Source organism: Candoia aspera, chromosome 1, assembly GCF_035149785.1.
Source record: "Candoia aspera isolate rCanAsp1 chromosome 1, rCanAsp1.hap2, whole genome shotgun sequence".
NCBI lineage: Eukaryota > Metazoa > Chordata > Lepidosauria > Squamata > Boidae > Candoia > Candoia aspera.
The window spans coordinates 330,291,600-330,316,879 of NC_086153.1; the positions used below are offsets into that span (position 1 = coordinate 330,291,600).

The following is a 25,280-nucleotide window of genomic DNA, read 5'->3' on the forward strand; positions in this document are numbered from 1 at the left end:
GTAGTTTGTTCAGTGCTAACAAAGGGCGCTATGCACAGTAACTCTCTGGACAAAGAGCAAGCATATCTCCCTGATGTTGTGGGTGATGTTCTCAATTCTGCAGAAGTGATGCAATGATAAATACAGCAACAACATTCCTACATTTGATTCCTGTGTCTATCTTTGTAGCATGGTTTGCTGTTGCTATTGACCTTAGCTGCTTCAAGTTCAGGCCACTCTGGATCCTCCAGCGTGGTATATGCCATCAATTGTGCAACGTTCCACTACACTTTACATCAGATAACCTGGTTGATCTCTATGCAAAACAATAAATGGCCATGCTCAATTCCATTTCAATTCTTCATTGCACTAGTCTCTGATGAGAAAAGGGCAATCCTTACAAAACTACAACAACTATCCAGTTTAAAAATAACAGATTTAGATTTACCACTGTTTCTCATGGATAAAACGAAGACCAGATTTTGGTATCATATTACATTAATTAATTTGCTATTTAATGCCGGAATATCTGCCACACCCAATTACTGCTATGCTTATGGTCATCACTCAACTTCTTTCACTATTCCTTCCTGCCACCTTCTCAATGACAGTTGTCATGTTTGTAATATTTCATTCTCAGAACTTTCCTTTATACATTTGAAGTGGACTGTGATCCATGAACAGTTATATTAAATTTCTTAATCCTTAAGGTGCCACAAAGCTCAAATTCCTTAAAACAATACATACCATGCAATCTTTCCCCCCACCTCAATACACATACAGATCATTTCCACCTGCATATCAGTTCTATAAAAATAGGGTGTAGTGATCCCTTTGAGGTTTGTTAATACAGTAAAAAGCGGGGTGGGGGTGGGACTCTAGTCCTGTTTAAGAGAAAATAATTTCTACATCTGCTACAAGAAGCAGACTGAGGTACTGCGTACTTGCCAGAAGTGGTTAGTTCAGATTTTAATTTGCTGAAAAACACAAAAATGTAACTCAATTGAAAGTAGGTATTTGTAAAAGGTCCACTCAGTAAGATTTCACATTTAGTCTCAAGCATAAAAACAGTTCTTGCTTTTTCTGGAAAGAAGAGGCTCTACGCTCTGGTTCCATTTTCATCCAATTTACTTATTAACCATGTAGAAGCAGTTATCTTGAGTACATGTATTGTCCTGAGCTGTGGCCTCATGATAGGCCAGAGTTCACAGATATACTATACTAGAGAGCAAGCATTCATAAACATCTGTAATATAAGAGCTAATGATATTAAAAATAAGATCTATTTTGTTGGCATAGCTAACAAAGAATGTTTCAAGAAGCAAATGAGATGGGCGGCTATATAAATTAAATTAAATTAAATTAAATTAAATTAAATTAAATTAAATTAAATTAAATTAAATTAAATTAAATTAAATTAAATTAAATTAAATTAAAAGATAGATAGATAGATAGATAGATAGATAGATAGATAGATAGATAGATAGATAGATTCCTCAAACTAGAAGATGTCCTGATCTAAGTTATCTGCCCCTAGTCATTGTCCATTGCTCAGCTTTAATTCTAACCTTTGCTGGACCACCAACAAACTGAAAAGCCAATGAAATATCCCAGTCTCAGGAAAAGGAAAGAACTACTTTCCTGTAGACTTTTCAGAGGAAATTAGGTTAATGAAAGTTTTTACTATTGCACCTAGACTGATCATTGTCTCAGCCTGTTATTCCTCCTTATTTGAGGTCTTTACCACTGTATATTCATCAAACAAAGGCTATCTTCTTTCAAGGTGGTCAAATACGCAGAAATCCATTTTTCCCTTAAATTCAGCTACTGTCCAAGAAATCTCAACAAGCAAGTAATGCCAGAACTCCCATAAACTTCATTATCTTTTGTAAGAGTCACTAAGGCTCCAGCTTAGTCGAATCATTACCCTTTGAGATTCCTCATTTAGCTTGCTAGAATGCTTGGACCAAAATTCCCCTCTCTTATAAAAGACCAGCAGCTATGTCAGACAAAGCCTCACAGACAGCTGGAACAGCATGGCCAAAGGTGCACCCAATTATCCGAGACACATTAGGATGGTAAAAAAATATCCTTGTACAAGGAACCAATGACACTATTGTGCTAATATCAGAAGCTCTAAAACATAAAACGGCCTCGTGTGGTGCAGAGTGGTAGGTGGCAGTACTGCAACTGAAAACTCTCCCCATGACCTGAGTTCGATCCCAACGGAAGCTGGATTCTTGGGTAGCCGGCTCAGGTTGACTCAGCCTCCCATCCTTCCAAGGTTGGTAAAAGGAGTACCCAGCTTTCTGGGGAAGGTGATGACTGGGGAAGGCAAACCACCCCGCTCTATAGTCTGCCAAGAAAACGTCACAAAAGTGGCGTCCCCCCAAAGGGTCAGACATGACTCGGTGCTTGCACAGGGGACCTTTCACCTTTCATTTTTTTTATCAGAAGCTCACTAAGTTTCCAGGGCATTCTAGCCAGGATAGGGCATAACAACTGTTTATTATGGCATTACCTGCTGATGTGGGAGGATGAAAAAAACACTTAAAAAGTAGCACCTGCATTACCCCCATGAGGCAGCACACATATAAGGCATTCTGTAGGATTTTACCACAAAAGTAAAGAATAATTTCAGAAACTGCTGTTTGCCTGGCCAAGAAAGGAAAATACTTACACAAAACCAGTTACAGTAAGTTGAGTATTTGTAAAGCCTCTCAATGAATTAGTTGCTTTTTCCAACAGAAGTAGCTTTATTATTGTTCAGTACTATAAACTAAGTACTCTGATAGTTATACCTCCATCTGTCTCCTGCTAGAGAGCAGAGAAAGGAAGTCTGAATGTCCTCACTTAAGCCAGAAGAAAGGCAGCTGCACTCAGGAGCTTACCTCTGAACGAATACTTCATTGTGGAGGTAATTCTCAAAAGTCTTCCGGAAGGCAGATTCCTCCAACTCCTTCTGGATCTGAGAGTCTGTTTTTGGACAGGAACAACACTCCTCACTCGGTTTTTCACCCACAGTTTCATTGGGCTTGGGTTGGTCTATTGACGGGGGAGACCATGTCCGAGAGGGTAGCTTCAAGCCTGCAGGACAGATGGACAGTAAAGCTCCTATGTCTCATGATCCTAAAATATTTATTTATTTATTTATATTTATCTAATTTATCCCCGCCCATCTCCTCCCGTCGGAGGCCTCTGGGCGGTTTAGAACAAATGATTAAAACCATCAGAATAATAAAATACTATAAAAATACTATAAATAGAAATAAAAATAAAGAATAAAAATCCAAGCGATGAAAGATCTAAAACAGTCCAAGTGTGGGAGGAGTGGTCTATAACAACCATCCCCATGTAACTCTATTCCCCTCTCCACCCCAAGCGAGGCGGCAGAACCAGGTCTTCAGACTCCTCCGAAAGGCCAGGAGCGATGGGGCCAATCTCACCTCCGGGGGCAGCATGTTCCACAGAGCAGGAGCTACTGCAGAGAAGGCCCGCTTCCTGGACCCCGCCAGATGAAATTCTTTTACAGACGGGGTCCATAGCATGCCCTCTCTGCACGATCGGGTGGGACGGGTTGATGTAATGGGGAAGAGGCGGTCCCTCAGGTAACCTGGTCCCATGCCATGTAGGGCTTTAAAGGTAATAACCAACACCTTGAATTGGACCCGGATGCAAACTGGCACCCAATGCAGCTCGCGCAGCAGTGGTGTTACATGTGCCCTTTTGGGGGCACCAAAAACAGCTCACGCAGCTGCATTCTAGACCAGCTGAAGCTTCTGGATACTTTTCAAGGGTAGCCCCACACAGAGCGCATTGAAATAGTCTATCTGAGAGATAACAAGGGCATGAGTGACTGTTCAAAGGGCCTCCAGGTCCAGGAAGGGGCGTAACTGGTGTACGGCACGTAGCTGCACAAAGGTGCTCCTGGCCACGGCTGCCACCTGCTCTTCGAGCAGGAGCCGTGAGTCCAGGAGGACCCCCAAGTTACGTACCGGGTCTGTCTGGGGCAGTGCAACCCCATCCAGAACCAGAGATGTTAATGTCCCGGATACAGAAGAATCATTAACCCACAGCCACTTGGTCTTATCAGGGTTCAGTTGAAGCCTGTTGTTCCCCATCCAGGCCCCCACAGCCCCCAGACACTCAGAGAGGGTGGTCACGGCATCACTTATTTCACCCAGGATGAAGATATACAATTGAGTATCATCAGCATACTGATGATACCTCATCCCATGGTGACGGATGATCTCACCCAGCGGTTTCATGTAGATGTTAAAAACGCCGGTCGCTGCGTCAGGTGGGAGACACTTTATATTAATAGCTTTTTAGCGTCTGATCGCCCACCCACCCCCACCCCGCTCTGGTCCCCCTGCACCCACCTTGGACGGACTGGGGGGTGTAGAACCCCCGGAGTGGAATGGATGGGAGCGGTAGCAGTGGACCGGGCAGTGAGGTGTGGCGAGCTCGGTTGGGCCCTAACAAAAGGGCGGGCCCCAAAGGACTGCGCCGGTGGTGCGGCGGCAGACCAAGCCGGCACTGTGATGGGCAGGGCAGCAGCGGACCGGGCCGGCGGCGCAGCAGCGGACCGGGCAGCGTGGCAGCGGACCGGGCCGGCAGCGCAGCAGAAGACTGGGCTGGCACTGAAATACTGCAACACTGCAGCGGCGGACCGGGCCGGCAGTGCAGTGGCAGACTGGGTCAGCGACACAGTGGCGGACCGGGCTGGCAGCGAACTGGGCCAACGGTGCAGTAGTGGACTCTGGGCTGCACCGGAGAAGAAGTGACCGGTTGTTGGCCTTGAGGTAAAAGATTAATGGTCAATAAGGGGACTACAGCCTTAAAGAAGATACCATGCTTCTGAATGAGTGGTGCTGATTCCTACTGGAAAGAAGCTTCAATTCAAGCAAGGTTCTCTCTAATTGAATGTTGCTATCCTGTCTGGGACAAGATGTTTGGCTGTTTTGGCAAATTCTGTTATCTACTCCTTTGCTACACTCCTTTCAAATAGTGCATATGCTAAATTGAGCTTGTTAAATTATCATATATGGCCTGTATGGTTTGTTGATTAAGCCATAATTGCTGGAGTAACAAAACACATGGCTTACTAACTACAATGTAGTTACTACAATGGTTACATTAATTTAATACACTAAACCAAACCAACTGTCCTAACAGTCAGAAATCATGCTGAGACGAGGAGAAGGTCTCTAGTGTTTATTACTGCTACATAAAACAGAATCCTAACAAATTGAAGAAGTGTGGGAAAAACCCAGACATATAAACCCCAAAAGCTACAGCGGGCCTGATCTGTGTCTCTTTGAATGGCTGCTTAATTCCTCAGTACTACGCATGCGTTTTCCACCCTGGATCGAGGCCCCCTCCTGCTCGCCATCAGTACTCATGACACCAACTACCTTATGGCTTAGCACAATGTGTGAACCCAGCTATTGTTTTCAGAAGTTCCTGAAGACATCTAGTATTCAGACATATCGTACTTCTTCCTTGTGATTTCACAAAGCCATCATCTATCTCAGACCTGGGTTTTCCATATACAACTATGTCCATGAACACACAATCAACTATCAATAGCCACTTTGGCTGTGCAGCACTGTGGATTTAAAGGTAACAAGATGCTTGGGGGTTGAATGTAGTACCTGACTGCAACTTCTTAAAGCAGCCACTCCTCTTCCCAGGATCGTGTGGGTGCCCTCAAAAATTGTTGTATAATCCCAGAAAAAGATATGCTTGGTTTAAGGAATTGCGGATAGGTTGTTTGTTTCTGCATGCTCAGTGACGCTTTTCTTCCTTCAAATCCAAAGCATTACACAGCCTGTTACCCAGCCTATTGACCATGCTGGCTGGGAGATTATGGGAACACTGATCCAGCACATACAGAAGACACCAGTTGTTATAATAAGACATTTTAGCTAATTGCAGTAAGTTAGCGTAGGGTTGCTCAAATCACCTCCTTCCAGATTAATTAAGGAAGCAGTTAGCCAGAGTTAGTTTATCTATTATATTTTTACCCCACTGCAACCCAACAAGCTCTTGGTGCTTATAGATACAATTAACCAAAAATACAAGCATGACTAACATGCTTGACCCCACAAAACATATAATACCAACGAAGAGGTGTTATAACCTAAATGCCTTTTGGTACAGCTCAGTCGTCAACATCTCCTGAAAGGTGGCCAAGCGAGATCTAATCTCAAGCAGGAGGCCATCCCAAAGGGCTGGCACCACCAAAAAGGAAGAGTTTTTCCAAGCATCACCTTCCTGACTTCTCGAAAATGGGGAACAATCTGCTGCTATTCCTGGCACAATCATAAGGTTGGACAGACTTCTGTAGGAAGATGTGGCCTTGTAGGTAGCCTAGTGCTAAGCCATAATGACGTTTATACGTTAACACCAATACTTCAAATCGTACCTGGAGGTTCACAAGCAACCAACGCAGGGACACAATACAGGTGTCACATGCTCCCAGTGATAACTGCTGGTGAACATCTGGGCTGTTGCATTCTCTACCAACTAAAATTTCTGGAGGTTTTTTAAAGACAGCCCCACATGGAGCACAGAATTGCATAGGACTGAACAAGCAAACCAACCAACTTGCTGTGAAATTCTCAAAAATTTAAGGAGGAAAGTAGGGGGACACAGCTAGCCTGTCTTACCCTTCAGACAGTAATCTAGTTCATAGAGTTCACTGTCTTCACTTTGCTGTTCCCAGGATACCATATAATGTGTAATATTCCCATTGGGATCAGAAGGTGGTTTCCACTTCAGAATGATCTGTGATGAAGAGTTGGAAACCGAAATTGGATCCTGGGGGACAGTTGGCACTGGAGAGAAGAAAGAAAATAACCATCACAAAAATAGGAAGAGGGTGAACAAAAACCTTATCAAGTCAAGCAACGTGAGCCTGCTTAGCCTAACCTCATTTCTAAAAAGTAAGAAAGCAGCTATATGCCCCCATTAATGCTGAAGGCATAACAGTTAGGACATAACCATTCTCTGGGGCTTGTATTAAGTAATTAATATTCTGAGGCAGAACATTCCTGAAGTTGAAGGTTCCACTATGCCTAATAGCTACTAACAGGCCTATCCTTTTCATGAAATTCCCATTATATAGACATCATCCAAAGTAATTATTCTATTTTATTCCGGGCTGGTTTGACTGCACTTGGAATACTATGTCCACTTCTGGATAATTAACTTTAAATGGTACATAGAGAAGCTGGAGCAGATTCAGAGGAGAACTAACCAAGATGATAAGGGGCCTGGAAACTAAGTCCTATGAGAAGCAGTTAAAGATGTTGGGTATGTTTGGCTTGCAAGAGAAAACTTAGGGGAGATATGATAATGGTCTATAAATATCTAAAAGGCTGTCACATGCAATAGTGGACCTATTTTGCTGAAACTGAAAGTAGGGCAAGGGCCAATGGAATTGAATTAAAAAGGAAGGAGATTCGGTTAAATATTATGAGGAATTTCCTGGTGGTTAATGCAGGTGGACTCTCCCTCGCTAAAAAGATTTTCAAATGGGAGCTGGGGCCACCTAAAGGGATGGTTTACTGGATACCTGCTATAAAAGGGGTCACACTAGATGACCACAAGTTTTTTCCAACCAATGCTAATTCTAAGTTAGTGACTTTATCCTGCAGCAATATGTTAGAATAATTATAGCTGTAGTGAATAATTCTTTAGCTAGGGAATCAATTATAACAGTCCCCCCTCAAGAATTTTTTCAACTGGCAGTTCCTGAACACTGCAAGACGGCAGTACTGCTCACCAGAAGCATTAGTCTGAATGTATATGATCTCGCTCTTCGCCCCATAGATCTTCTGCTCATCTGAATGGGTAACCAGTGTCTTCACAAAAATGGCATACTGAGTCCAGGCTTTCAGGTTCCGCATCAGAAACCCAGGATGGAATGGTGTCCTGCCATCAGTCGGCCGGGGAGGAGGTTCAATATCCACCACCGTCCAGCTGTTGGAGCCACAAACATCCTGGCCATCAAATTCCGTCACGTTCCGGAAGGGACTGGCCCAAAAAGTAAGGGAAAGGACACCAGCTGCTATTCCAGAAAAGCAATACATACACATAGGCACAAATGTGCTATTCATTTTAAAGGGGGGCCATGGATACAATGAAGCCATTTACAAGTCCAGAGTTATGGAAATGAGAAAGAACCTTTCTCTCCAACTGGACTGGCCAATGATAGTGAGTGCTAGGTGGTGTAGAGAGTTATGCCGGTCTAATATGGTCAAATATCCCAATGAACAAGGAATGCCAATTTTTGTGTAGTACAATGGTAAAGCCACAGCACTCGGGGGCAAATGCATCAACACTGTGAAGGTATTCCCACTAGCAAACTGCTATCACTGCAAGCCTCCCTGGGTTAGGAACACAAGCAGAGGCCATAATGTTTTCTGCCTACTGAACATAACTGATGTTTTGATAGAGCTGCTGTTATTTATTTCTGTTTCAATTTTCTTTTAATGTGAAGCATTTTTAACAGTAACTACAGTAATTTAAAAATGGTTAATGTCAATAGTTAAAATGTGTTCAGAGTAACTACAAAGCTAATTTCATCTTTTCCCCACAGTCAATCAATTTATTTTATGATTAATATAGGATCAAATCTATTGATTATCGCTTCATTTTTGTAGGTCTAATATTTACAAAACCTCTCAGCTGCAGGTTATTTGGTTCTTGTCCAACTATGAAGACTACTGCTTCCTTCTACCCTCGGTCTACATGAACGTTAAACGAAAGAACTAAGCCTGTCAGCTGGAGGCAACTCTGGTACTTTCTAGCCCTCTGTCTGTATGACCATTAGCCTTTCTCAGCCCTACTCTTCTGGGGCTGCACGATCTAGGCTTTGGTAGCCAGGAACTTGGCTTTTACAGGGATTGTTTACTCACGCTTCCTTATAGAACAGCATGAAGCCCAAAAGGTCGCGGAAGTCCAGTGGCCAGTATGGCTCCCATTTCAGTACAATTTTGTCACTGGATGTTTTTATTAAAGAAAACTTCAGCACTTCATTCTCACCTGCAGAGGATGACATCGCATTTGCATTACCAAGCATTCATGCATACAAAAAACAATGGTACAACCATACCAAGTTGAGCATTTCATATGTATCCATACTCTGCAAGATCCACAGAAGTGATGTTAGTCCAACAGGAAAGCAATGGTAAATCGGAAGAGAGAGTCAAGAGCATGAACCTTCCCCCCATGGGCTAGTGCCAAATGAAACTGAAGTACCATGGAAATGCCAGGACTCTACATGAAGGCAGAAACCAAAGTAGGTGTTAATGAAGAAGTCATGATGGGAAATAGTTATCTAGAATCAGAGGAAAATTAAAAAATGTTGGAGTTCCAGAAATAATGGACTGATTTTCTAATCTGAAAGTGGAGGGAAGCAGAGAGAGAGAAAGAAGGGGAAGTTATGGTATGGTATTTATTACCCCCACCAATCCTCCCATGAATTAATACAATGCAGGCAGCTGTGGCCATAGAAAACAGGCCCCTCTGATCTGCAGAGAGTGGGTAGAGAGCCTCTCGCACACATATGTGCTATTGCTAAGGGAGGCTGTGGGGACAAGTTGTCCTGTGCTCTGCCAGCCTGGCAGAAATTCATAAAAGAGGGCTGGATTTGCTTTGCAACTGACTCTGAAAATATATAGTATACATAAACAGGATGTTACCAATTTGGAAGCTAGATCTTTGAGTGCAGAAACATTCCCAGAAGGAAACAAAGCCAAAACACAACAAATGTATGGTTCTGGACCAATGCCCACTTTCCTCTCCTCTTTGCTTTGAGATTAAAAAAAAAAAGCAACAACCACACAAGTGAACAGTTGGGCAGTTACTGATCCCAAAGCAGAGTGAGAGTTGCAGGATGATTCCTAATGTTGCTGAGAGAAAAAGGTCTTGCCTCTGCCTGACCCCACAGTCTTAATGCAAAGTAATAATTTCCTAATTACCAGCAAAAACTAGAGGCTGTGAAGTAATAATCAATAAACATTACTTAAGATGAACAACTCCACAAAACAGAGCATCTATGTGCATCCTAACCTACTAAGATAATGTTCAGCCCCCACTCATCCAGAATTAAGAAAACAAACATTGTATCTATTTATATTTATCCATGTCCCTTGGACAGCAGCAACTCATCCTTACAAGAAGCCTGGTCGCCATTGGTCTTGAGAGCAATATCATTCTTCTCCTGGCGCCCTTTTGTTCCGGAGATCTCTTCCAACTTATGGATTTCTGATAGACACAACTTGGGGTTGTAATGGAAGAACAGCTTCCCCCGGGCAATAGTGAGATTGTGCTTGCTCCAGTCCCAAAGCTGGCGGAGATTCTGGTTGTCCAGGGCATAGAACGAATAATTCCTGGGTGAAGAAGAGAAGGAGATGAAGAAAACAAATGCAGAAGAAAGAAAGGGGGGACTGTCAAGTGGCCTCCCCTGCAATCAGCTCTCATTTCTAATCCCCCCCCCAAAAGTAAGTTAAACCCTCTTGAGAGCAGGGACCAAAGACCAAAAGATCAAAACCTACCCCTTTTCCTACTTCCTCGGTCTTAACAGCAGACTGACTTGCTTGTGACATGTTACAATGATACAGAAGTGGGGAAAGATACCATTATTCTCAATAGTATTTTCAGGGGTTCAAGATACCCCTGAAGAACTGAACTCACCCTGCTTCCAAAGTCTGTCCTCTGATCAGGTGGAGCTTGCGGAAAAAAGAGAGAGAGACCAGGGCATAGGAGCGACTGATTTTCAAGTAACCTGAGATTTCTTCAATCAAACCAAGGTTGGCTTCCAATTCAGCAGCAATGTTAGCTAAAGGAGAGTGAAATATCAGCCATTCAAGCCACAAAATTATGAACGAAGAGCAGCTTCTTATCCATATTGGGTCCTAACCCATGTGAAGAAGTACCCAAAGTCACTATTACAATCACTAAAAAATGATCCCATCAGCAACAAGTTCCTTCCATGGTCCCAAAACAGAGACACCTGATATGTCCAAAGGCAGCCCTCTATACCAAGTATTGCTCCTTTGTCCTTTACTAGTGTGTTTGCTTATCTTATTAGGCCTGGGTTGGACTACCCATTACCTATGACAGGAGTGCAGAACTTCCACTGGCTCAAGGGCCGACCAAGCTTTTGAGAGCTGCCTTCTGAAAGCAAGTAGGATCGGCACCAGTTTAGGGGGGAGGTGCGTTGGAAATGTTAAGGGGTGAAATAGATTCCTTAAGTTTTTGCAAGATTTAAATCTGCCAGTTTTCTTAACTTCCCCCCAAAAAAGAAATGTCGGCAGGCCACATTTGGTCCTTAGGCCACACTTTTACACCCCTGATCTTTTTAGATTTGCACTATTGAAATACATGGGCAAAATTGTGTGACTTCCTGGTAGACCAAAATTTTAGCATTTCCTTCAGTAAGCCTAATATTTTGAGATACTCCATCATCCCTCTTCCAAATTTTAAAAAAAAATGGGTGCAAATGTCAGTCCTCATTCTGGCAACATGATGCATTGCTGCCATGCATCAGAGGTGGTATGGTGGATAGGGTATGGTCACTGGACAAAAAAAATGTTCACACCTTCTCTAGATGGCCCAAAGTAAAGGACATGGACACTCACTTCCTCCACGAATGCTGATAATCAAGCTTCCGTTCACAATGGTGCAGCCTCGGAGCCCCTGTGCAGCAGTAACTGAATCAATTACCTTTTCTTCACCCAAGTCACAAACTTTTGGACAAAGCCCTGCACAGGGTGTGCAGAGCAAGCTGGAAAAGAAATACCGAGGGGATCATTCAGGCTGTTAAATGCTTAATATAATGGATAATGGTGCAATAAAACACCAACTTCTCCAATCTAGGAAATGATTCTAGAGTTCATAGTCACTATTATGAGAACCCCACAATCTGTACAACAGGTGATACCTTAATATTTAGCTAATCTCTTCAGGACAGTCTTTTTCCAGCCTCAACAGGATGAAGGAGTTGACAATGCAGCTACCACCCAGTTCCCATGGCCATGTTGGATTGAGATCTTCCTGGTTTCTTAATAATTCAAATTTCAAGCATGACTTTAGCACAGGATTCAATCATCTGACAGAACTTTTTAAAAAATCTGTCATGGTGGAACTGGCAGGCAGGCAGGCAGATAGGTGTAAGTGGTATGTTGCCAGTATAATGCTACCCTACTAGGAAGAATCTATGTTCAGAAAAGCAAAGAAAACTGCTTCCAGGCTTAAAACTCTGTATTAGTTCCAAGCCCCTGAAATGAAATGAACTGAAAAATATTACAATTAATAATAATATTCAGAAAAATATTTGATTCACTTCCATATGACTCTGGGCAGCTTAAAACTAAGAACCAGAATAGAAATAAAATAGAAACAAGTTATCCTGTGATAAACAACTGAATTGCCAATTATCTATTCTTTACTGAGAATGCTCCAAACTGTCCATTTCCTCTCCCCTGTGGACACGTTGCTCTTCTTTACTATTTTCCCTCTTTACAACATAAGAAGAACTAATAAGGAATCAGAAAACCCAGTTGTCTCATTACAAAATTTATGATGAGTTCAAAGAAGGCAAGTTCCAAGTAATGAAAACCAAGAAATGTTTTCCATGCGTTTGGAAGACAGCACAAATATGTGTGCATATACATTTATCATCTCATCCAACTTTATAACTAAACTGCAGAAGTACTAAATTGCTTTTAAATAATATATGCATACATTGATTAAGCATATTTCCACTCAGTATTTTCTAATTTAATATGACAAGCATTGTCTGAAGACTGTACCTGAGTTATACTTAGACAGTAACTTTATTCATGATTAAGCTCTACTTGTGACTTTAATGTTATGGGGAGAAAAAGAACATAGGTGCCTCATGAGATTTCTGCTCTTACTGAGAGCTAAGACAGTACCACAAATCTGAAAGATTTCCAATATTTTGGACTGCATGTTTCTTTGTTGTTGATTGGCACAAAATGCTATTCCTTATTTCTTGTTTATTTCTAATTTCTTTGCTACTAATCCTGATATACCTTTCAAAACTCAACTATCTCTACCCCAACCAATAAGAAGAGAAGATAGAAAGGAAGAACTCACTTGGTGGAGTTCAAGGTGTAACCTGAAGGGCAATCAGAGATGCATGCGCCATTGTGGATAACATAGCATTCAGACTCACGGGCCATCTTGCATTTATTGTGCAGCTCCTGACAGAAGTCAAAAGTCACACACCGCCAGCCTTTGAAGCGATAGTAATTAGGTGGACATGTCTCTACACACTTGCCATCCAAGAAGAAATTCCGGCACGCCACACACTTCTCTGGATTGTTGGGCCCAATGCAGTTGCCAAGGCACTCTGTGTGGCAGCACTTGCCAGTTGGGGTACAGCCCTGAGACTTGCATGTGGCAGGACACACTGGAAAAGAGAAATGAGGAGAGATAATTACTAGTCACGTTTAGGAGGAGATGCCCCTTACCTCAAGGAAAACTACTTTTATTGCTTCATCAACATATAAATGCATGCTAGAGTTCCCCATTGATATTCTAGAGGTGACGGGCTCGTCCCTGGGGGAGCTGGGGGTGTTGACGACCGACAGGAAGCTCTGGCGTGGGCTGGTCCATGAAGTCACGAAGAGTCGGAAGCGACTGAACGAATAAACAACAGAGTTCCCCATAAATCAGTACTCTATGACTATTTACTAGAATGTTAATGACCACTCCTGTGCCCCCAATCCTGCAGGTTGATTTCTATTACTTCTGCTTATCTTTGCCCCTTTCCTAAACAGTAGAGTGCATTTCCAACCAATGCAGTGGGCTGCATCACTTATCAATTTTGTTTTTTAAGAAAGCTTAGGAATCCTAGCTGAAGCCAAGAGGCATTCTTAAAACAATAATGATACAAAAGGCTGGTTCTTTACAGCAAGGTAGCTTCCTATTTTTAAAACTATAAAAAAGTCAAGTGGAGCATGATACATGACAAGAAGCAAGGTAGGTGCCCTTGGGCACATTGATGCCACAGGTACCATGTGGTAGATCCCAAGATCCCAAGTCTAAATATCTAGTTTTATTTTTGTTAAAGTTTTGCAGTGTAGCATCTCATCTTCACAAGACCAACTTCCATACATTTACATGTATCATTCAGCCCAAAAACAAAATGAACTTTTAATTTTTGACCCCAAACTATTTATCCATTCTTAACTTATAATAGCCTATATTTTGTTTCACCAAAGAATTTACCTTCATATTTCCCATAAACTCTAAGACTAAACTCTCCCTCTTTGTGATACTTGTGATACTTTTATTCTGAGACCAGCAAAACCCTTATGTATCTCCCAAGACAATAATATCGATTTTGGAATATGCATCTTAATATCTAGACTGGCAAAAAAATAATTATGTTTACTCAACTTTAGTCCTTTCAGCACAGGAAAGCTGGTGATGCAGGGATGGGGGGATGACAATGTACATAGTTTGATGTACCTTTAGCTATTTCTTGAAGAAATAGTATGCCTCCCTTCTATTTACCCATTTTTTATAATCAATACACTACCAAGCAGGTCATAGTTAAAAAGCAAGCGTAAACGTAGACTTCAGAGGAAGGTCAGAATCGCTTCACAGAAAAACTGGACCCTGCCTATTTGCTAAATGGCTATGCAGTACCCTCCCCACCATGCTAGAAAGAAATCACATGCTATCCTAATGCCATTCACCACTTCAGCTGCTCTATGCCAGTTCAAAGTCAAAAGGCTCTACTGCACAGCAAGCAAGTGCTGCCAGTCAAATTACTAACAATCCCTAGCCAGTAGCAATTACTATGGGCAAGGCTGGGGTAAGGTATATAGACAATACCAGTAACTGAAACAGCAAGGTAACACCTAGTTCTGAAATGTTCATACTTGAGCAGATTGACAATCAGGAAGAAAGCTTTTTCTAAAGTTGGTGGGGGCTAACCACTAGAAAATATCAAAACTACCCCTTCCACCTTATAGTTGCTGCTCTCCAGAATTGAAGCAGCAGCATACAGTATGCTCAGGGCCACAAGAAAGACCTGTTTCAGAGCAAAAGCTACTAGGTATCTTAAGCCACTAGGCAGATTTTGATCAAAATTATGTATCTCAAAGCCACAGGCTTCTTGATCCACAGCCTCAGATGGCTTAAAAATAGATCTTTTGAAACCATGATGGGGCTTTTTAAGAGACAGCAAAGCTTTTGAGAACTGGAAGGGTGTTCCCACCTCTTCTTCCATGATATTGCCAATTATAATGGCAGAAGCAAATTAACATATGTATATCCTGTCAAAATGTTTGTGTTTTAGCACCTTCTGTTATCTTTTGCATTAGTTTTCACTTTATTCCTGATAAGGTCATATAGCCTGAAATACACAGTGTATGTGGTACTTCAAACCACTAGTAGAGTTAGCTAATGAAAAGTGGAACAGTTTTCATTCCAATATTCTGTTCCTACAGTCTCAAGAAAGACTGCAAAAAGTCAGAGCAGATATGACTGCAAAATGATTCAGACTGGAAAGTGACAGTAGTCTATAAACAACAAGAGCTTAATTGATTTATTTTCCATGCCTGTGAGAGTAACAGGCAATTTCCTTGTACAACCTTATTATGTTTGTTGCAACGGTTGGTTCTGGAAGTAGAAGGGAGTGAGAGAGAAACTACATATAAGAATATTTCCAGAGAAGGCAAAACACCATCTCGGAGGTTTCAAGAAGCACAGCAATAGCATTCTTCTCTGGATATTCAAATAGAACTACGACGCTCAATTGGTTAGAAGGTGCTAACAGATACCCATATTCAGCAAAGGCACCCCATACATTTCCAAAATCTAGGCTGATGCTCCATACTTAGAAAGGCAGAACTTCCATATACAGAAGCAGTCTATCCCTGATTATTCACGGAGCCAGAAAGGAGATAGCTGTTTCCTGCATGCTTTGCTTGTGGGCTTCTCAGAGGATTATGGCTGACTTTTAGTAAAAAAACACAAGTTAACTGAACGTATCTGATCCAGCAGAACCACCTTCATGTTCTTTACTCAGGAGCAAAGACTCAAAACAAAAACTAAACAGCAACAACCATTTTTCAACAGGAATTGCTTTGTTTTAAAATGGCCTTTCCTCAGCTCTGTACCCTCAAGATGTATTGTGCCCTTCCCAGAACTTCCAGCCAGCACAATTCCATTTTAGCCCTCTTGGCTGGGAATTACAATCCCAGCAAATCCAAAGAAGGCCTGGCTGGGGAAAAAATTATTTAAAGTAATATTGATTCTTGGGAAGTAGGCAGTATATAACATTTTGAATGAATGGATGAATAAATAAATAAATAGACAGACAGACAGTAAGAGTTTGTGTCAATACCTGGGAAAGCATACTGAATATTTTTTAGCCACCCCTTTGTGCCCCACCGAACAAAATAATTCAGTTTTAATTTTAGCTCAGCTGCTGAGCTTGCCGATCGGAAGGTCAGCAGTTTGAATCCACGTGACGGGGTGAGCTCCCGTTGCTAGTCCCAGCTCCTGCCAGCCTAGCAGTTCGAAAACATGCAAACGTGAGTAGATTAATAGGTACCGCTTCGGCGGGCAGCTAACGGCGTTCCGTTCAGTCATGCCAGCCACATGACCACGGAAGTGTCTACGGACAAACGCCAGCTCTTCGGCTTTGAAACGGAGATGAGCACCACCCCCTAGAATCGGACACGACTGGACTTAATGTCAAGGGAAACCTTTACCTTTACTAGAGATGGCTTTAAAATGGAAGATGCAGAGATTGCACAGTGCAGCAGAAGTAGTCAAACTTCTCTGGTGAAGATTTAAGATGGCAAGACAGCAGCTACCCAACGTCCCACAAGTATGTAAAGACATTTACAGCAGAGCCTTGGAAATCAAGTCTTAAAACAGATATGCCACAAAACCAAGAAGACTTAAACACTAGAAAGCCTTCTGTTTTACTTGTGCAACATGGAACATTTAATGCAGCATGGTTTGCTATCTCCTCCACCTTATGTGAAGAACAGAGGAATGGCAGTGCTAGACAAGCCCAAATTTCTTGGTATTCTAGAACAGGAACAATGCAGACGTATTCATGGAATTATAAAGAGGTACAGTGCATCTGAAGGCTGTTCACAGAAACAATATAGTTCCAGTGGCCAGAACTGTAACTATTCATCGTTAGCTTTGATGTCCATTTTACAAAGAGATCCCATCCCCAAGTAAGAACAGTTCTTCTGCAGTCTGCCTGGGAAATCAGAACAGAGTAAGACTGGAATAGCCAGCTGAACAGGATTTCTATGCCTTTCAGTTAATGTGGAGATGTCTTCCAGCTATACTAAAAAATATCTGAATGATACTTGGAGAATACTCTATGGAAGCAAAAGTTGGAGTTTAAAGAAGCAGGATAGGAACAGCATTGATGCTTTTGAACTTTGGTACCGGAGAAGACTCCTGAGAAATTTGTGGACAGCCAAGAAAACAATGGATCCTAGAACAAATCAAAGCAGAGTTCTCACTTGCACAAATGACCAGGCTCAAATTATCCTACTTCAGACACATTATGCAAAGACCTTGCTCTCTGGAGAAGGCTCTAATGCTGGGAAGGGTGGAAGGAAAGAGAAGAAGAGGACGACCAGCAGCAAGATAACTGGACTCAGTTACAGTGGCAATGGGTGCACCACTAGAAGATCTGAAAGACCAGGTTAGGGACTGATAGTCACAGAGAAAATCTATCTATGTGGTCACTAAGAGTCAACAACAACTTGAGGCACATAATCACTTGGAGAACACAGAACTGCCAAAAAGTTCACAAATAATCAGTATATGAAAGCAACTCCAAGTATTTGACAATACTACCATATTTGGATGTGGGGAGAAGATGGGCTCATTTTCTTAGAAGACAGTATGATATATTCCATCAGACCCACACTGTAAGTCAGTGGGTAAAGTGTGGCTTGGGGAAACTTACTCCAAGGTTCAAAATTCCAGATACCTAGAACCAATGTCCTTTGCAAATATGCTGTGCAATCCTACTTCAGAGTCTGGATTTGCACAGCCACAAATCTCTCCTATGTTGAAGTGCACAGAAATCACAAAGATGACCAGAGCTCTATCAGCAAAACAGCTAAGTATTCCTCCATCCACAACAGACTGCTATACGACCTATATGTCATGTCTTCCACATATGTTTGGAAAGATCATGCCTCCTATATCGAATGAAGGAGAACTGAAGCTTTAACGATAAATCTAGGGTTGCTCACGTGGCCACATCTTCCTCAAATGAGAGATAAATATGGGTCAGATAGATAAAGTTTAAATAGGCATATGAAGGGTTCCTAAATTGCAAAGTATTCCTACACTTCAGAACTTTATACTGCACGTTTTCCCTGGTTCCTCCCCATACTACTACAGAACATCTGACTGGAATGAAGATGAAGTAAGAGAGCTCAGAAGCAGTGTCTGATACAGTGCAAAGTGTTACAGTAAGAACAATAACTTTAGAAAATACCTGTGAGCACATAGGAGCATTTAGCCAAGATAATTCAGCCCCCGACTCTTTTACTTTCAGCAGTATTAGTTTTTGGTAACTCATAAACTGGGATTATTTTGGCCACACTGGTGGAATTTTATTTATTTAACTATTCAAGCTTTAGGCCACTTGGTCAAAAGGGGCCCTGCTCAGGAAAAAAAAAGTCCTTGTACAATTTTTTAACAATCAAATCAATCAATTTAAGGCTATTCCACCTGGAATACCATTATTTCAGGTAAGGAAAGAGACAATGACAAAGGCAGAGAAGCAGATAAACCACGACCAGCCGAGGCTAGTTGACAAGGGAGCAACCAGAGTATCTGGACTGCGAACAAGAAGAGAACATTTTAAAGCTCCAGATCCTTAGAAATCCAGGTCAGGAAATGCTTCTGACAAAGAACCGCCCTCACCCTTAGCCAATACATTGGCTGCTTGGGGTAGGAAGCCATTCAACACATTTTTCTATCTTTGCACAAAGCAAACAGATACTTAACTCCTTCCACACAAAAGAGAAGGGAAAAGCAGGCCTCTCCACAAGCTTTCCACTAATACAATACTAAAAAAGAGATTCCTACTTTAAAATCTGAATGCGTGTGTGTATGTGGGGAGGGTGAGAAATGTTAGTTAAAGCCACGTTGCATTGTGACAATAATACATAAGGTCTGACAGGGGTGGTAAAGCTTAATGGCAAAAAAAATGATCGCTTGAAAGTTTTCAATTTGTTTGGAACAGCTTGCTTTGGCCAAGATCCACAGGTAGAATGAAGAATCTGTACATACTGTTCTAATCAAGCATTGCTGTGGCAGGAACACCCAGATGACTGTATCTCTATAAGGGGGAAATTCCCCTTGTCTTTTTCTCTTGCTTTATTGTATATGGAAACAATGCCTGGACCATCCATTCCCTGCCCCCATATTTCAAAGTTACAGCTGCTGTGAAAACTGCTTCCTATATTATCCAAGTTGTGGATAGAATTTCTTGGCCTTAAATGCAACTGCTGCATGTGACAAGTCTTCTCACCACCAGCATCACCCTAAAGGTTTTAACCCCATTCCAGCTCAGTCACCAAGAGCGCCTTCCAAGTACAATCCCAGGTTCTGCATTTTAAGGATGCTCAGTCAATACAACTAGTACTGGAGAGCCTCAGAGACAAGAGACTCTTCTACAGCTGCTTTTCTTAAGCCAGTGGGATAGTGCTTTATGCACTTTAATGAATTCCTAGCTTTGAATTGGACATGTGTTGGACATTTAAAAAGCGGGGTTCCCAGTCAAGTGTTTTAAGATTTATCACGCTGAGAAACAAAGGTATTCTTAGCCTCCACTCAATTATTCATTTATAAAGACAAAAATCAAGATAGCTTGTTTGTTTGCTTGTTTTTGTTTAAGAGGCAAAACAGATTAGCAGACAAGAGACATTTGCCTGGGATTCCAGGAAAGCAAGTAACCCAACACAAAAACATGTGTGGAGAGGAAGAAACAGGATTGGTGTAATAGCTCCCAGCAAAGCATTCAGCTTAAGGAGAGAACTAATGCAGCTGCTTGTGTAACACTGATTGAAATATGGGTGGGGCAGTTCCATATTATGCCAAACCTCTGACATACTGAATCCTGCTATTGGAAAGTAGGTTTAAGAACTGCACTTATGTCTTCCGTAGAAGTTATTGATGACTCTTAGACCTCTTTTTGAGCAACGTGACTCCCAAATTCTGTTTTTTGTGCTCAATACTTGATGCCCCTACCACAACTAGAAGATTTTCATATTTTCACGAAGGCCAAGACACATTTCCTGAATTCATGAATTCTTCTGAAAAAATTGTTGCAGAAGATGGATCAGGGATCCTTTCTAAATCTAATATATATACCAGCGTTCCAATTCAATAAGCTGGCAGGGAAGCTGAGCATATTTCCACAGGAGAGCTCTCAGTACCAGTCCCACAGGCCATAAAATTGGAGTAACTGTGAATAAAAGAAATTTCTTTCAATATTAAATATCCTTCCCAAACAAGGAAGATTTATTTGTTATTACATACACAAGAGAGCAGCCTGTGATATCTTAAAAGACTGACCAATGTGTTGTATCAATTAATCTGTTGGACTGGCAGTGGAGACACAAGATTCAAGTCCACAACTATGGAATTTCAATGGATAGCTTTGATAACAATCTCCCTCAGCCCAACCTATCTCACATGATTGTCATGGTGGGGAAAAATGGGAGGAGGGAGCACCTTGACATACTGAACAAAGGTTGGGATATAAATCTAATCTAATCTAATCTAATCTAATCTAATCATCTAATATAAATAAATATTATTGCAACAGAAAGTTATAGAATCAGAGTCCCCATTTCTCACAGACACAAAGTATTTACTCAGTTTGAAATTCACACACACACAAAAATGTAGTGCATGAAATTTATTTATTTATTTATTGTTTTTAATATAAATAACTCAAGGCGGCGAACATACCTAATACTCCTTCCTCGTCCTATTTTCCCCACAACAACCCTGTGAGGTGAGTTGGGCTGAGAGAGCGCGACTGGCCCAAGGTCATCCAGCTGGCTTTCATGCCTAAGGTGGGACTAGAACTCAGAGACTCCTGGTTTCAATCATAGTAAATCTGCCCCTCTTCAAAATGTGCCATAGGGTTTCTCTTGGTTATTAAAGACTGTTTTGGGGTTTATATGTTGCCATATTATTGGAAGGATGTGATCTCACTGCTCTACGGCACAAAATTATTGTACCACCATCACCCTGAACTTCAGGACTAAGGGGCTTTAATTTTCTGTTTTAAAAACACCTTTTAAAAAAACAGGTGAATTGTCCTCAATATTTCTTAAGTGGGAACAACACTGGAGTGAATTGCCACATGTTTACTGTACACAGTGCTCTGAAGACATGAAATAGACCAAGATCTGGATTAGGTTGCACGTAGAGCAGGAAGATGCAATTCCTCTTGCATGCCAGTTTACAAAACTGCTGTTTGAGTTTGCTGTGTAACAATTTTCTGAGGGTAGCTATATTGTTTAATCTAAATTAAACTACCTAACATTTCCTTGCTCCAGCTTCAGACTGTTAAAAGTGGCAGATTCTGGGGTTTCAACATCAAAGGGAAACTTTACTTATCCACTTCTTTGGTCCTTTTTATTGGCTCCAATAAAAATATTACCATACTGTGGTTATAACATTAATTTTCCTGTTCTGAAATGTTTGCAGCAACAGCAGGTGGCCAGAGGAAATGCATGCTTTGCCATGTTTGCCTCCAACAGACATAGCCTGGAGACAAGCAGCCCTCATTCCTATCCTGGCTAGCAAATGACACCATCACAATGTTTTTAAAGGTTAATTGCTGCCTTGGAATATCAAAAAATATTTGGCTCTGGGTCAGAAAAAGCAGCATTTATATCCATTTATGTGTCCTGAAAAAATAGCACCAACTCAACAAACACAACTCTTTCCCACCACCCCATAAACCATTTGCTCTAGTATATTACTGTAACTTCTCCCACACCGCATCCCTACCTTGTTTCAACAATGCAAAATATTATCCACAAGTCTACACATATACATAGACCCGCATGGACTCATACAAAAAACCCCACAAGGCAGTGATGTGGGACTATAAGAAACATTCCAAGTTTCTCAAGCAAGTATTATTATTGCCCATTACCAGATAATAATAATGAGCAAACCTTTGAATTCTCCAGCACTATTTGTCAGGCTGAATGTGTGAGATATGATGCTGTAACCACAAAGTTTACTTTAGTCAGTTCTAAGATTAACACAAAGTCTCTCCTCATAATAGTTTGTAGGAGAATGACAAATACACATATACAAAAAGTTCAAAGACAAAAGCTTTTTGTTGTCATCAGCATTTTTACATAGAACAAAAGTGTAAGAAGTAACTCTAAAAGTAACTCTCCATAAATCCCAGAGATTTCACTGCATAAGAAATATCTTCAAACAAAACACTGATGTAGAGAAGAAAAAATGTGATTTACAAAATACAGTGGGAGTTTCTTTTATGAATCCCTCATTTGTTAGAAAGACAGAAGAGCACGTGAAAAGTTCAACTTTGACTATTACAGGAGTATCTGACTGGAGAGTTTTTTTGGCCTCCTCCTCTTCTCCCTACCTCAAAGCTCCAGTCCCATCATACCAAAAGGCATTTCTAGAGGATGGCTTTCCCCAATGGCTACAGCACTTGTGCTTGTAACCCAGAAAAAAACAACAGTCATGCTGGATGCCATTCTGACCACCACTGGTCTGAAAAGTATTAGCAGGACAGAAAAGAGAGAGAAAACCAGAATTTCTGATGACAGCTGATAGTTTCACTTTTGAGTTTTTGGCCACAGCTGTTTCATCCCCACCTTGTTACAAATCACTAAAAAGAAAAAAGAAAAAAAGAAAAAGAAAATCACTCCCTGTTCCTGCAAAATCTTTTGCATCCTGGATATCCCCACTTCAGGTTATGTAAATTTATATCTAGGTCTCTCTTACAGAAAAGCACAAAATACTATGAAGCTGAAAACTAGTAGCTGAATAAAAATACAACTCCCCCTCTCCACCACCACTTCCTCCTACTCTAAGCGCATTCCTGCTGTATCTTTTTCTTAGTAGAAATTTGTCAAGATACGTACAGAATTTATTTTTGCACACATTTCTGCTTTCAAAATCTTGAATGGGCTTTCAAAACAAAATCAACAGAGAACACTGTGTTTGTGTATGTGGGTTAGGTCTGGAATTACTGGGAGCTGTAAGGAGTAAGAAGCAACCTAAAATGTCAGGGAAGTTTGATAAACTGCCCAGAGTCACTTCATGTGAGATGGGCGGAGGCGAACTTTGAAATATAAAGAAATAAAGAAATTTCAGAGAAATTTCAAATAAGTATCACAAGAAACCACCATATACAATTGAGGCACTCTAGATGGGGGAAAGTGAGTTTGAAGGAAACCTAGATGGTTGCTATGAAGGATGGCAGTTGTGCTGTTGGAACCACAACATGCTTCAGCTAGGCCAAAATTGGATCTACACTGACATTATGAAAACAAACAAACCTAGGCACTTATGAAGGAGCATGGCAAAATGGTGAGAAGGAAAAGAGGGGTATTATGTGATTCAGGGATTCAGCTGTAAAACTAGAGAACCATCCAGTAAAACACATGTTTCTTAAGGAAAAAACAAAGAATGGGACCCAGATTCATTAACCACAGCTTTCTATCACATTTGAAAGTTCACCTAAAGATCACAACTGATTAAAAGGACTTTGAAACCAGCGTAATGCAGAACTAGCTCAAACAAGCAGATCTCTGGGTTTGTTATGGTCAAGTTCACACGCATTCACCATTCCTTAATGAAGCTGCATCCTCCCTCTGCCCAGTTCCAGCTTTCCTGCCTACATGCTTACTTCAAAACTTTCTGCACATTTTCCAAAATGCTCTACACAGACTTTAGAACAACAAAAACACCCCTCAGTAACCCTTTTTATTCTCAGCTGGTATTTTTTATTTATAAATGTTAAGGACATAACACCATGACCCTTTTGAATTGTGTGTAAAAAACATTTCATGTTTACTCAGGAAACAACAAGTTCAACGCAGCAGGTGCCTCTTTCCCAGAGTTGACCACTTACAAGGAAAATAAACACCACCCGTCCTGTCTGAGAGCAGAGCTATGATCTTCAACTTCAATTGAAAGAGTTATGCTGCTTACAATTCTCAAAGTGCTATTGCTTACATAGACAAAATGGCACCACCTATTCACAAGCAGTCTTGGGAATTGCTAGCACCCCCGTGCCCCCCCAAAAAACCTTGAGGAAAAGAATGTAAAAAAAAGGACCTCAAAAACATGCTTCAGAAAACTAGGTAAACTTTTGGTCAACTGGCTGTTGGCAGGAAATCCAAAAAAGTGGGAAAGCAAATGAAATCGTGTGTTATGAAGAAAGCCACAGCTGAATCAAGAGCCACCACCTGATGCACTGTAAAAGTTTTTGGGAGGTACCCCCTACTTATTCTCAATTGTTTTCAATCCAGCATCCCTACTGGATTGGACTGAGGTTTTTTTAACAACATCAAGGTCCTGTTTCCAGTGTGTCCTATCATACTGAAGTGGAAAAATATTTCTGCCAATGATTCCACCTCCAGAGTCCTGCATTGTAGCATTCTGAGTAGAGGAATACAATTCACTAAATCTGCTTTCTTTAAAGTTCAGGTCATTATGCCACACTTCCTGCCGCTATTCTTTCCTTCAGTTTCTCTGGTCAGTTCTTATGACTGTGTGGAACAGCAATATAACCCCCATTGCTAGATCAAATTTTTCCCTGGTAACTACTGAAGATGTCAACATTAAAAGAAAAGCATCATAGTAATGAACTACACTTCCAAACTTGATTTCCCAGTATTCTGATCTTCACTTAGAATCTTCCTTGAGGAAACAAGCAGGCAATCACCAACCACAAGAAAGAGACTCAAGAATATAGAACACAAAAATGATTAAAATAGGAAGAGACAGCCTGCTGTCTTAATTAGCCCAGTGTTGCATCTGCACTTCTTGCAAATTCTTGGCCTTTCCCCACTGCTGAGTTGCCATGCTTTCCACCTATCCTTGAGTCAGCAAAAAAATGCACTATACCAGCATAACATTTTCTATCTCCATAGCCAATCTGAATTCTGACTGTATTGCCTTCCATTCACTGGGCTTACTTGATTTCCCTCCAAAGCGACACCAGTACAGGACAATTTACG

General features: G+C 41.3%; 2 protein-coding genes across 2 annotated transcripts in view; one reads left to right on the top strand and one right to left on the bottom strand.

Moving 5' to 3' along the window:
• The window catches only part of ARRDC2 (arrestin domain containing 2), a 463,191-nt gene that overhangs the window by 207,387 nt on the left and 230,524 nt on the right, over positions 1-25,280 (top strand). The gene's annotated exons all lie outside the window — the stretch shown is intronic.
• INSR (insulin receptor) overlaps positions 1-25,280 on the bottom strand; it is an 83,368-nt gene that overhangs the window by 23,556 nt on the left and 34,532 nt on the right. Inside the window, exons 3-10 of the mRNA XM_063290672.1 lie at positions 13,117-13,432; positions 11,634-11,779; positions 10,687-10,831; positions 10,168-10,382; positions 8,907-9,033; positions 7,772-8,022; positions 6,654-6,821; positions 2,871-3,066 (exon numbers count right to left, since the gene is read on the bottom strand). Coding sequence (XP_063146742.1) covers positions 2,871-3,066; positions 6,654-6,821; positions 7,772-8,022; positions 8,907-9,033; positions 10,168-10,382; positions 10,687-10,831; positions 11,634-11,779; positions 13,117-13,432 — 1,564 coding nt within the window. The remainder of the gene's footprint in view (positions 1-2,870; positions 3,067-6,653; positions 6,822-7,771; positions 8,023-8,906; positions 9,034-10,167; positions 10,383-10,686; positions 10,832-11,633; positions 11,780-13,116; positions 13,433-25,280) is intronic.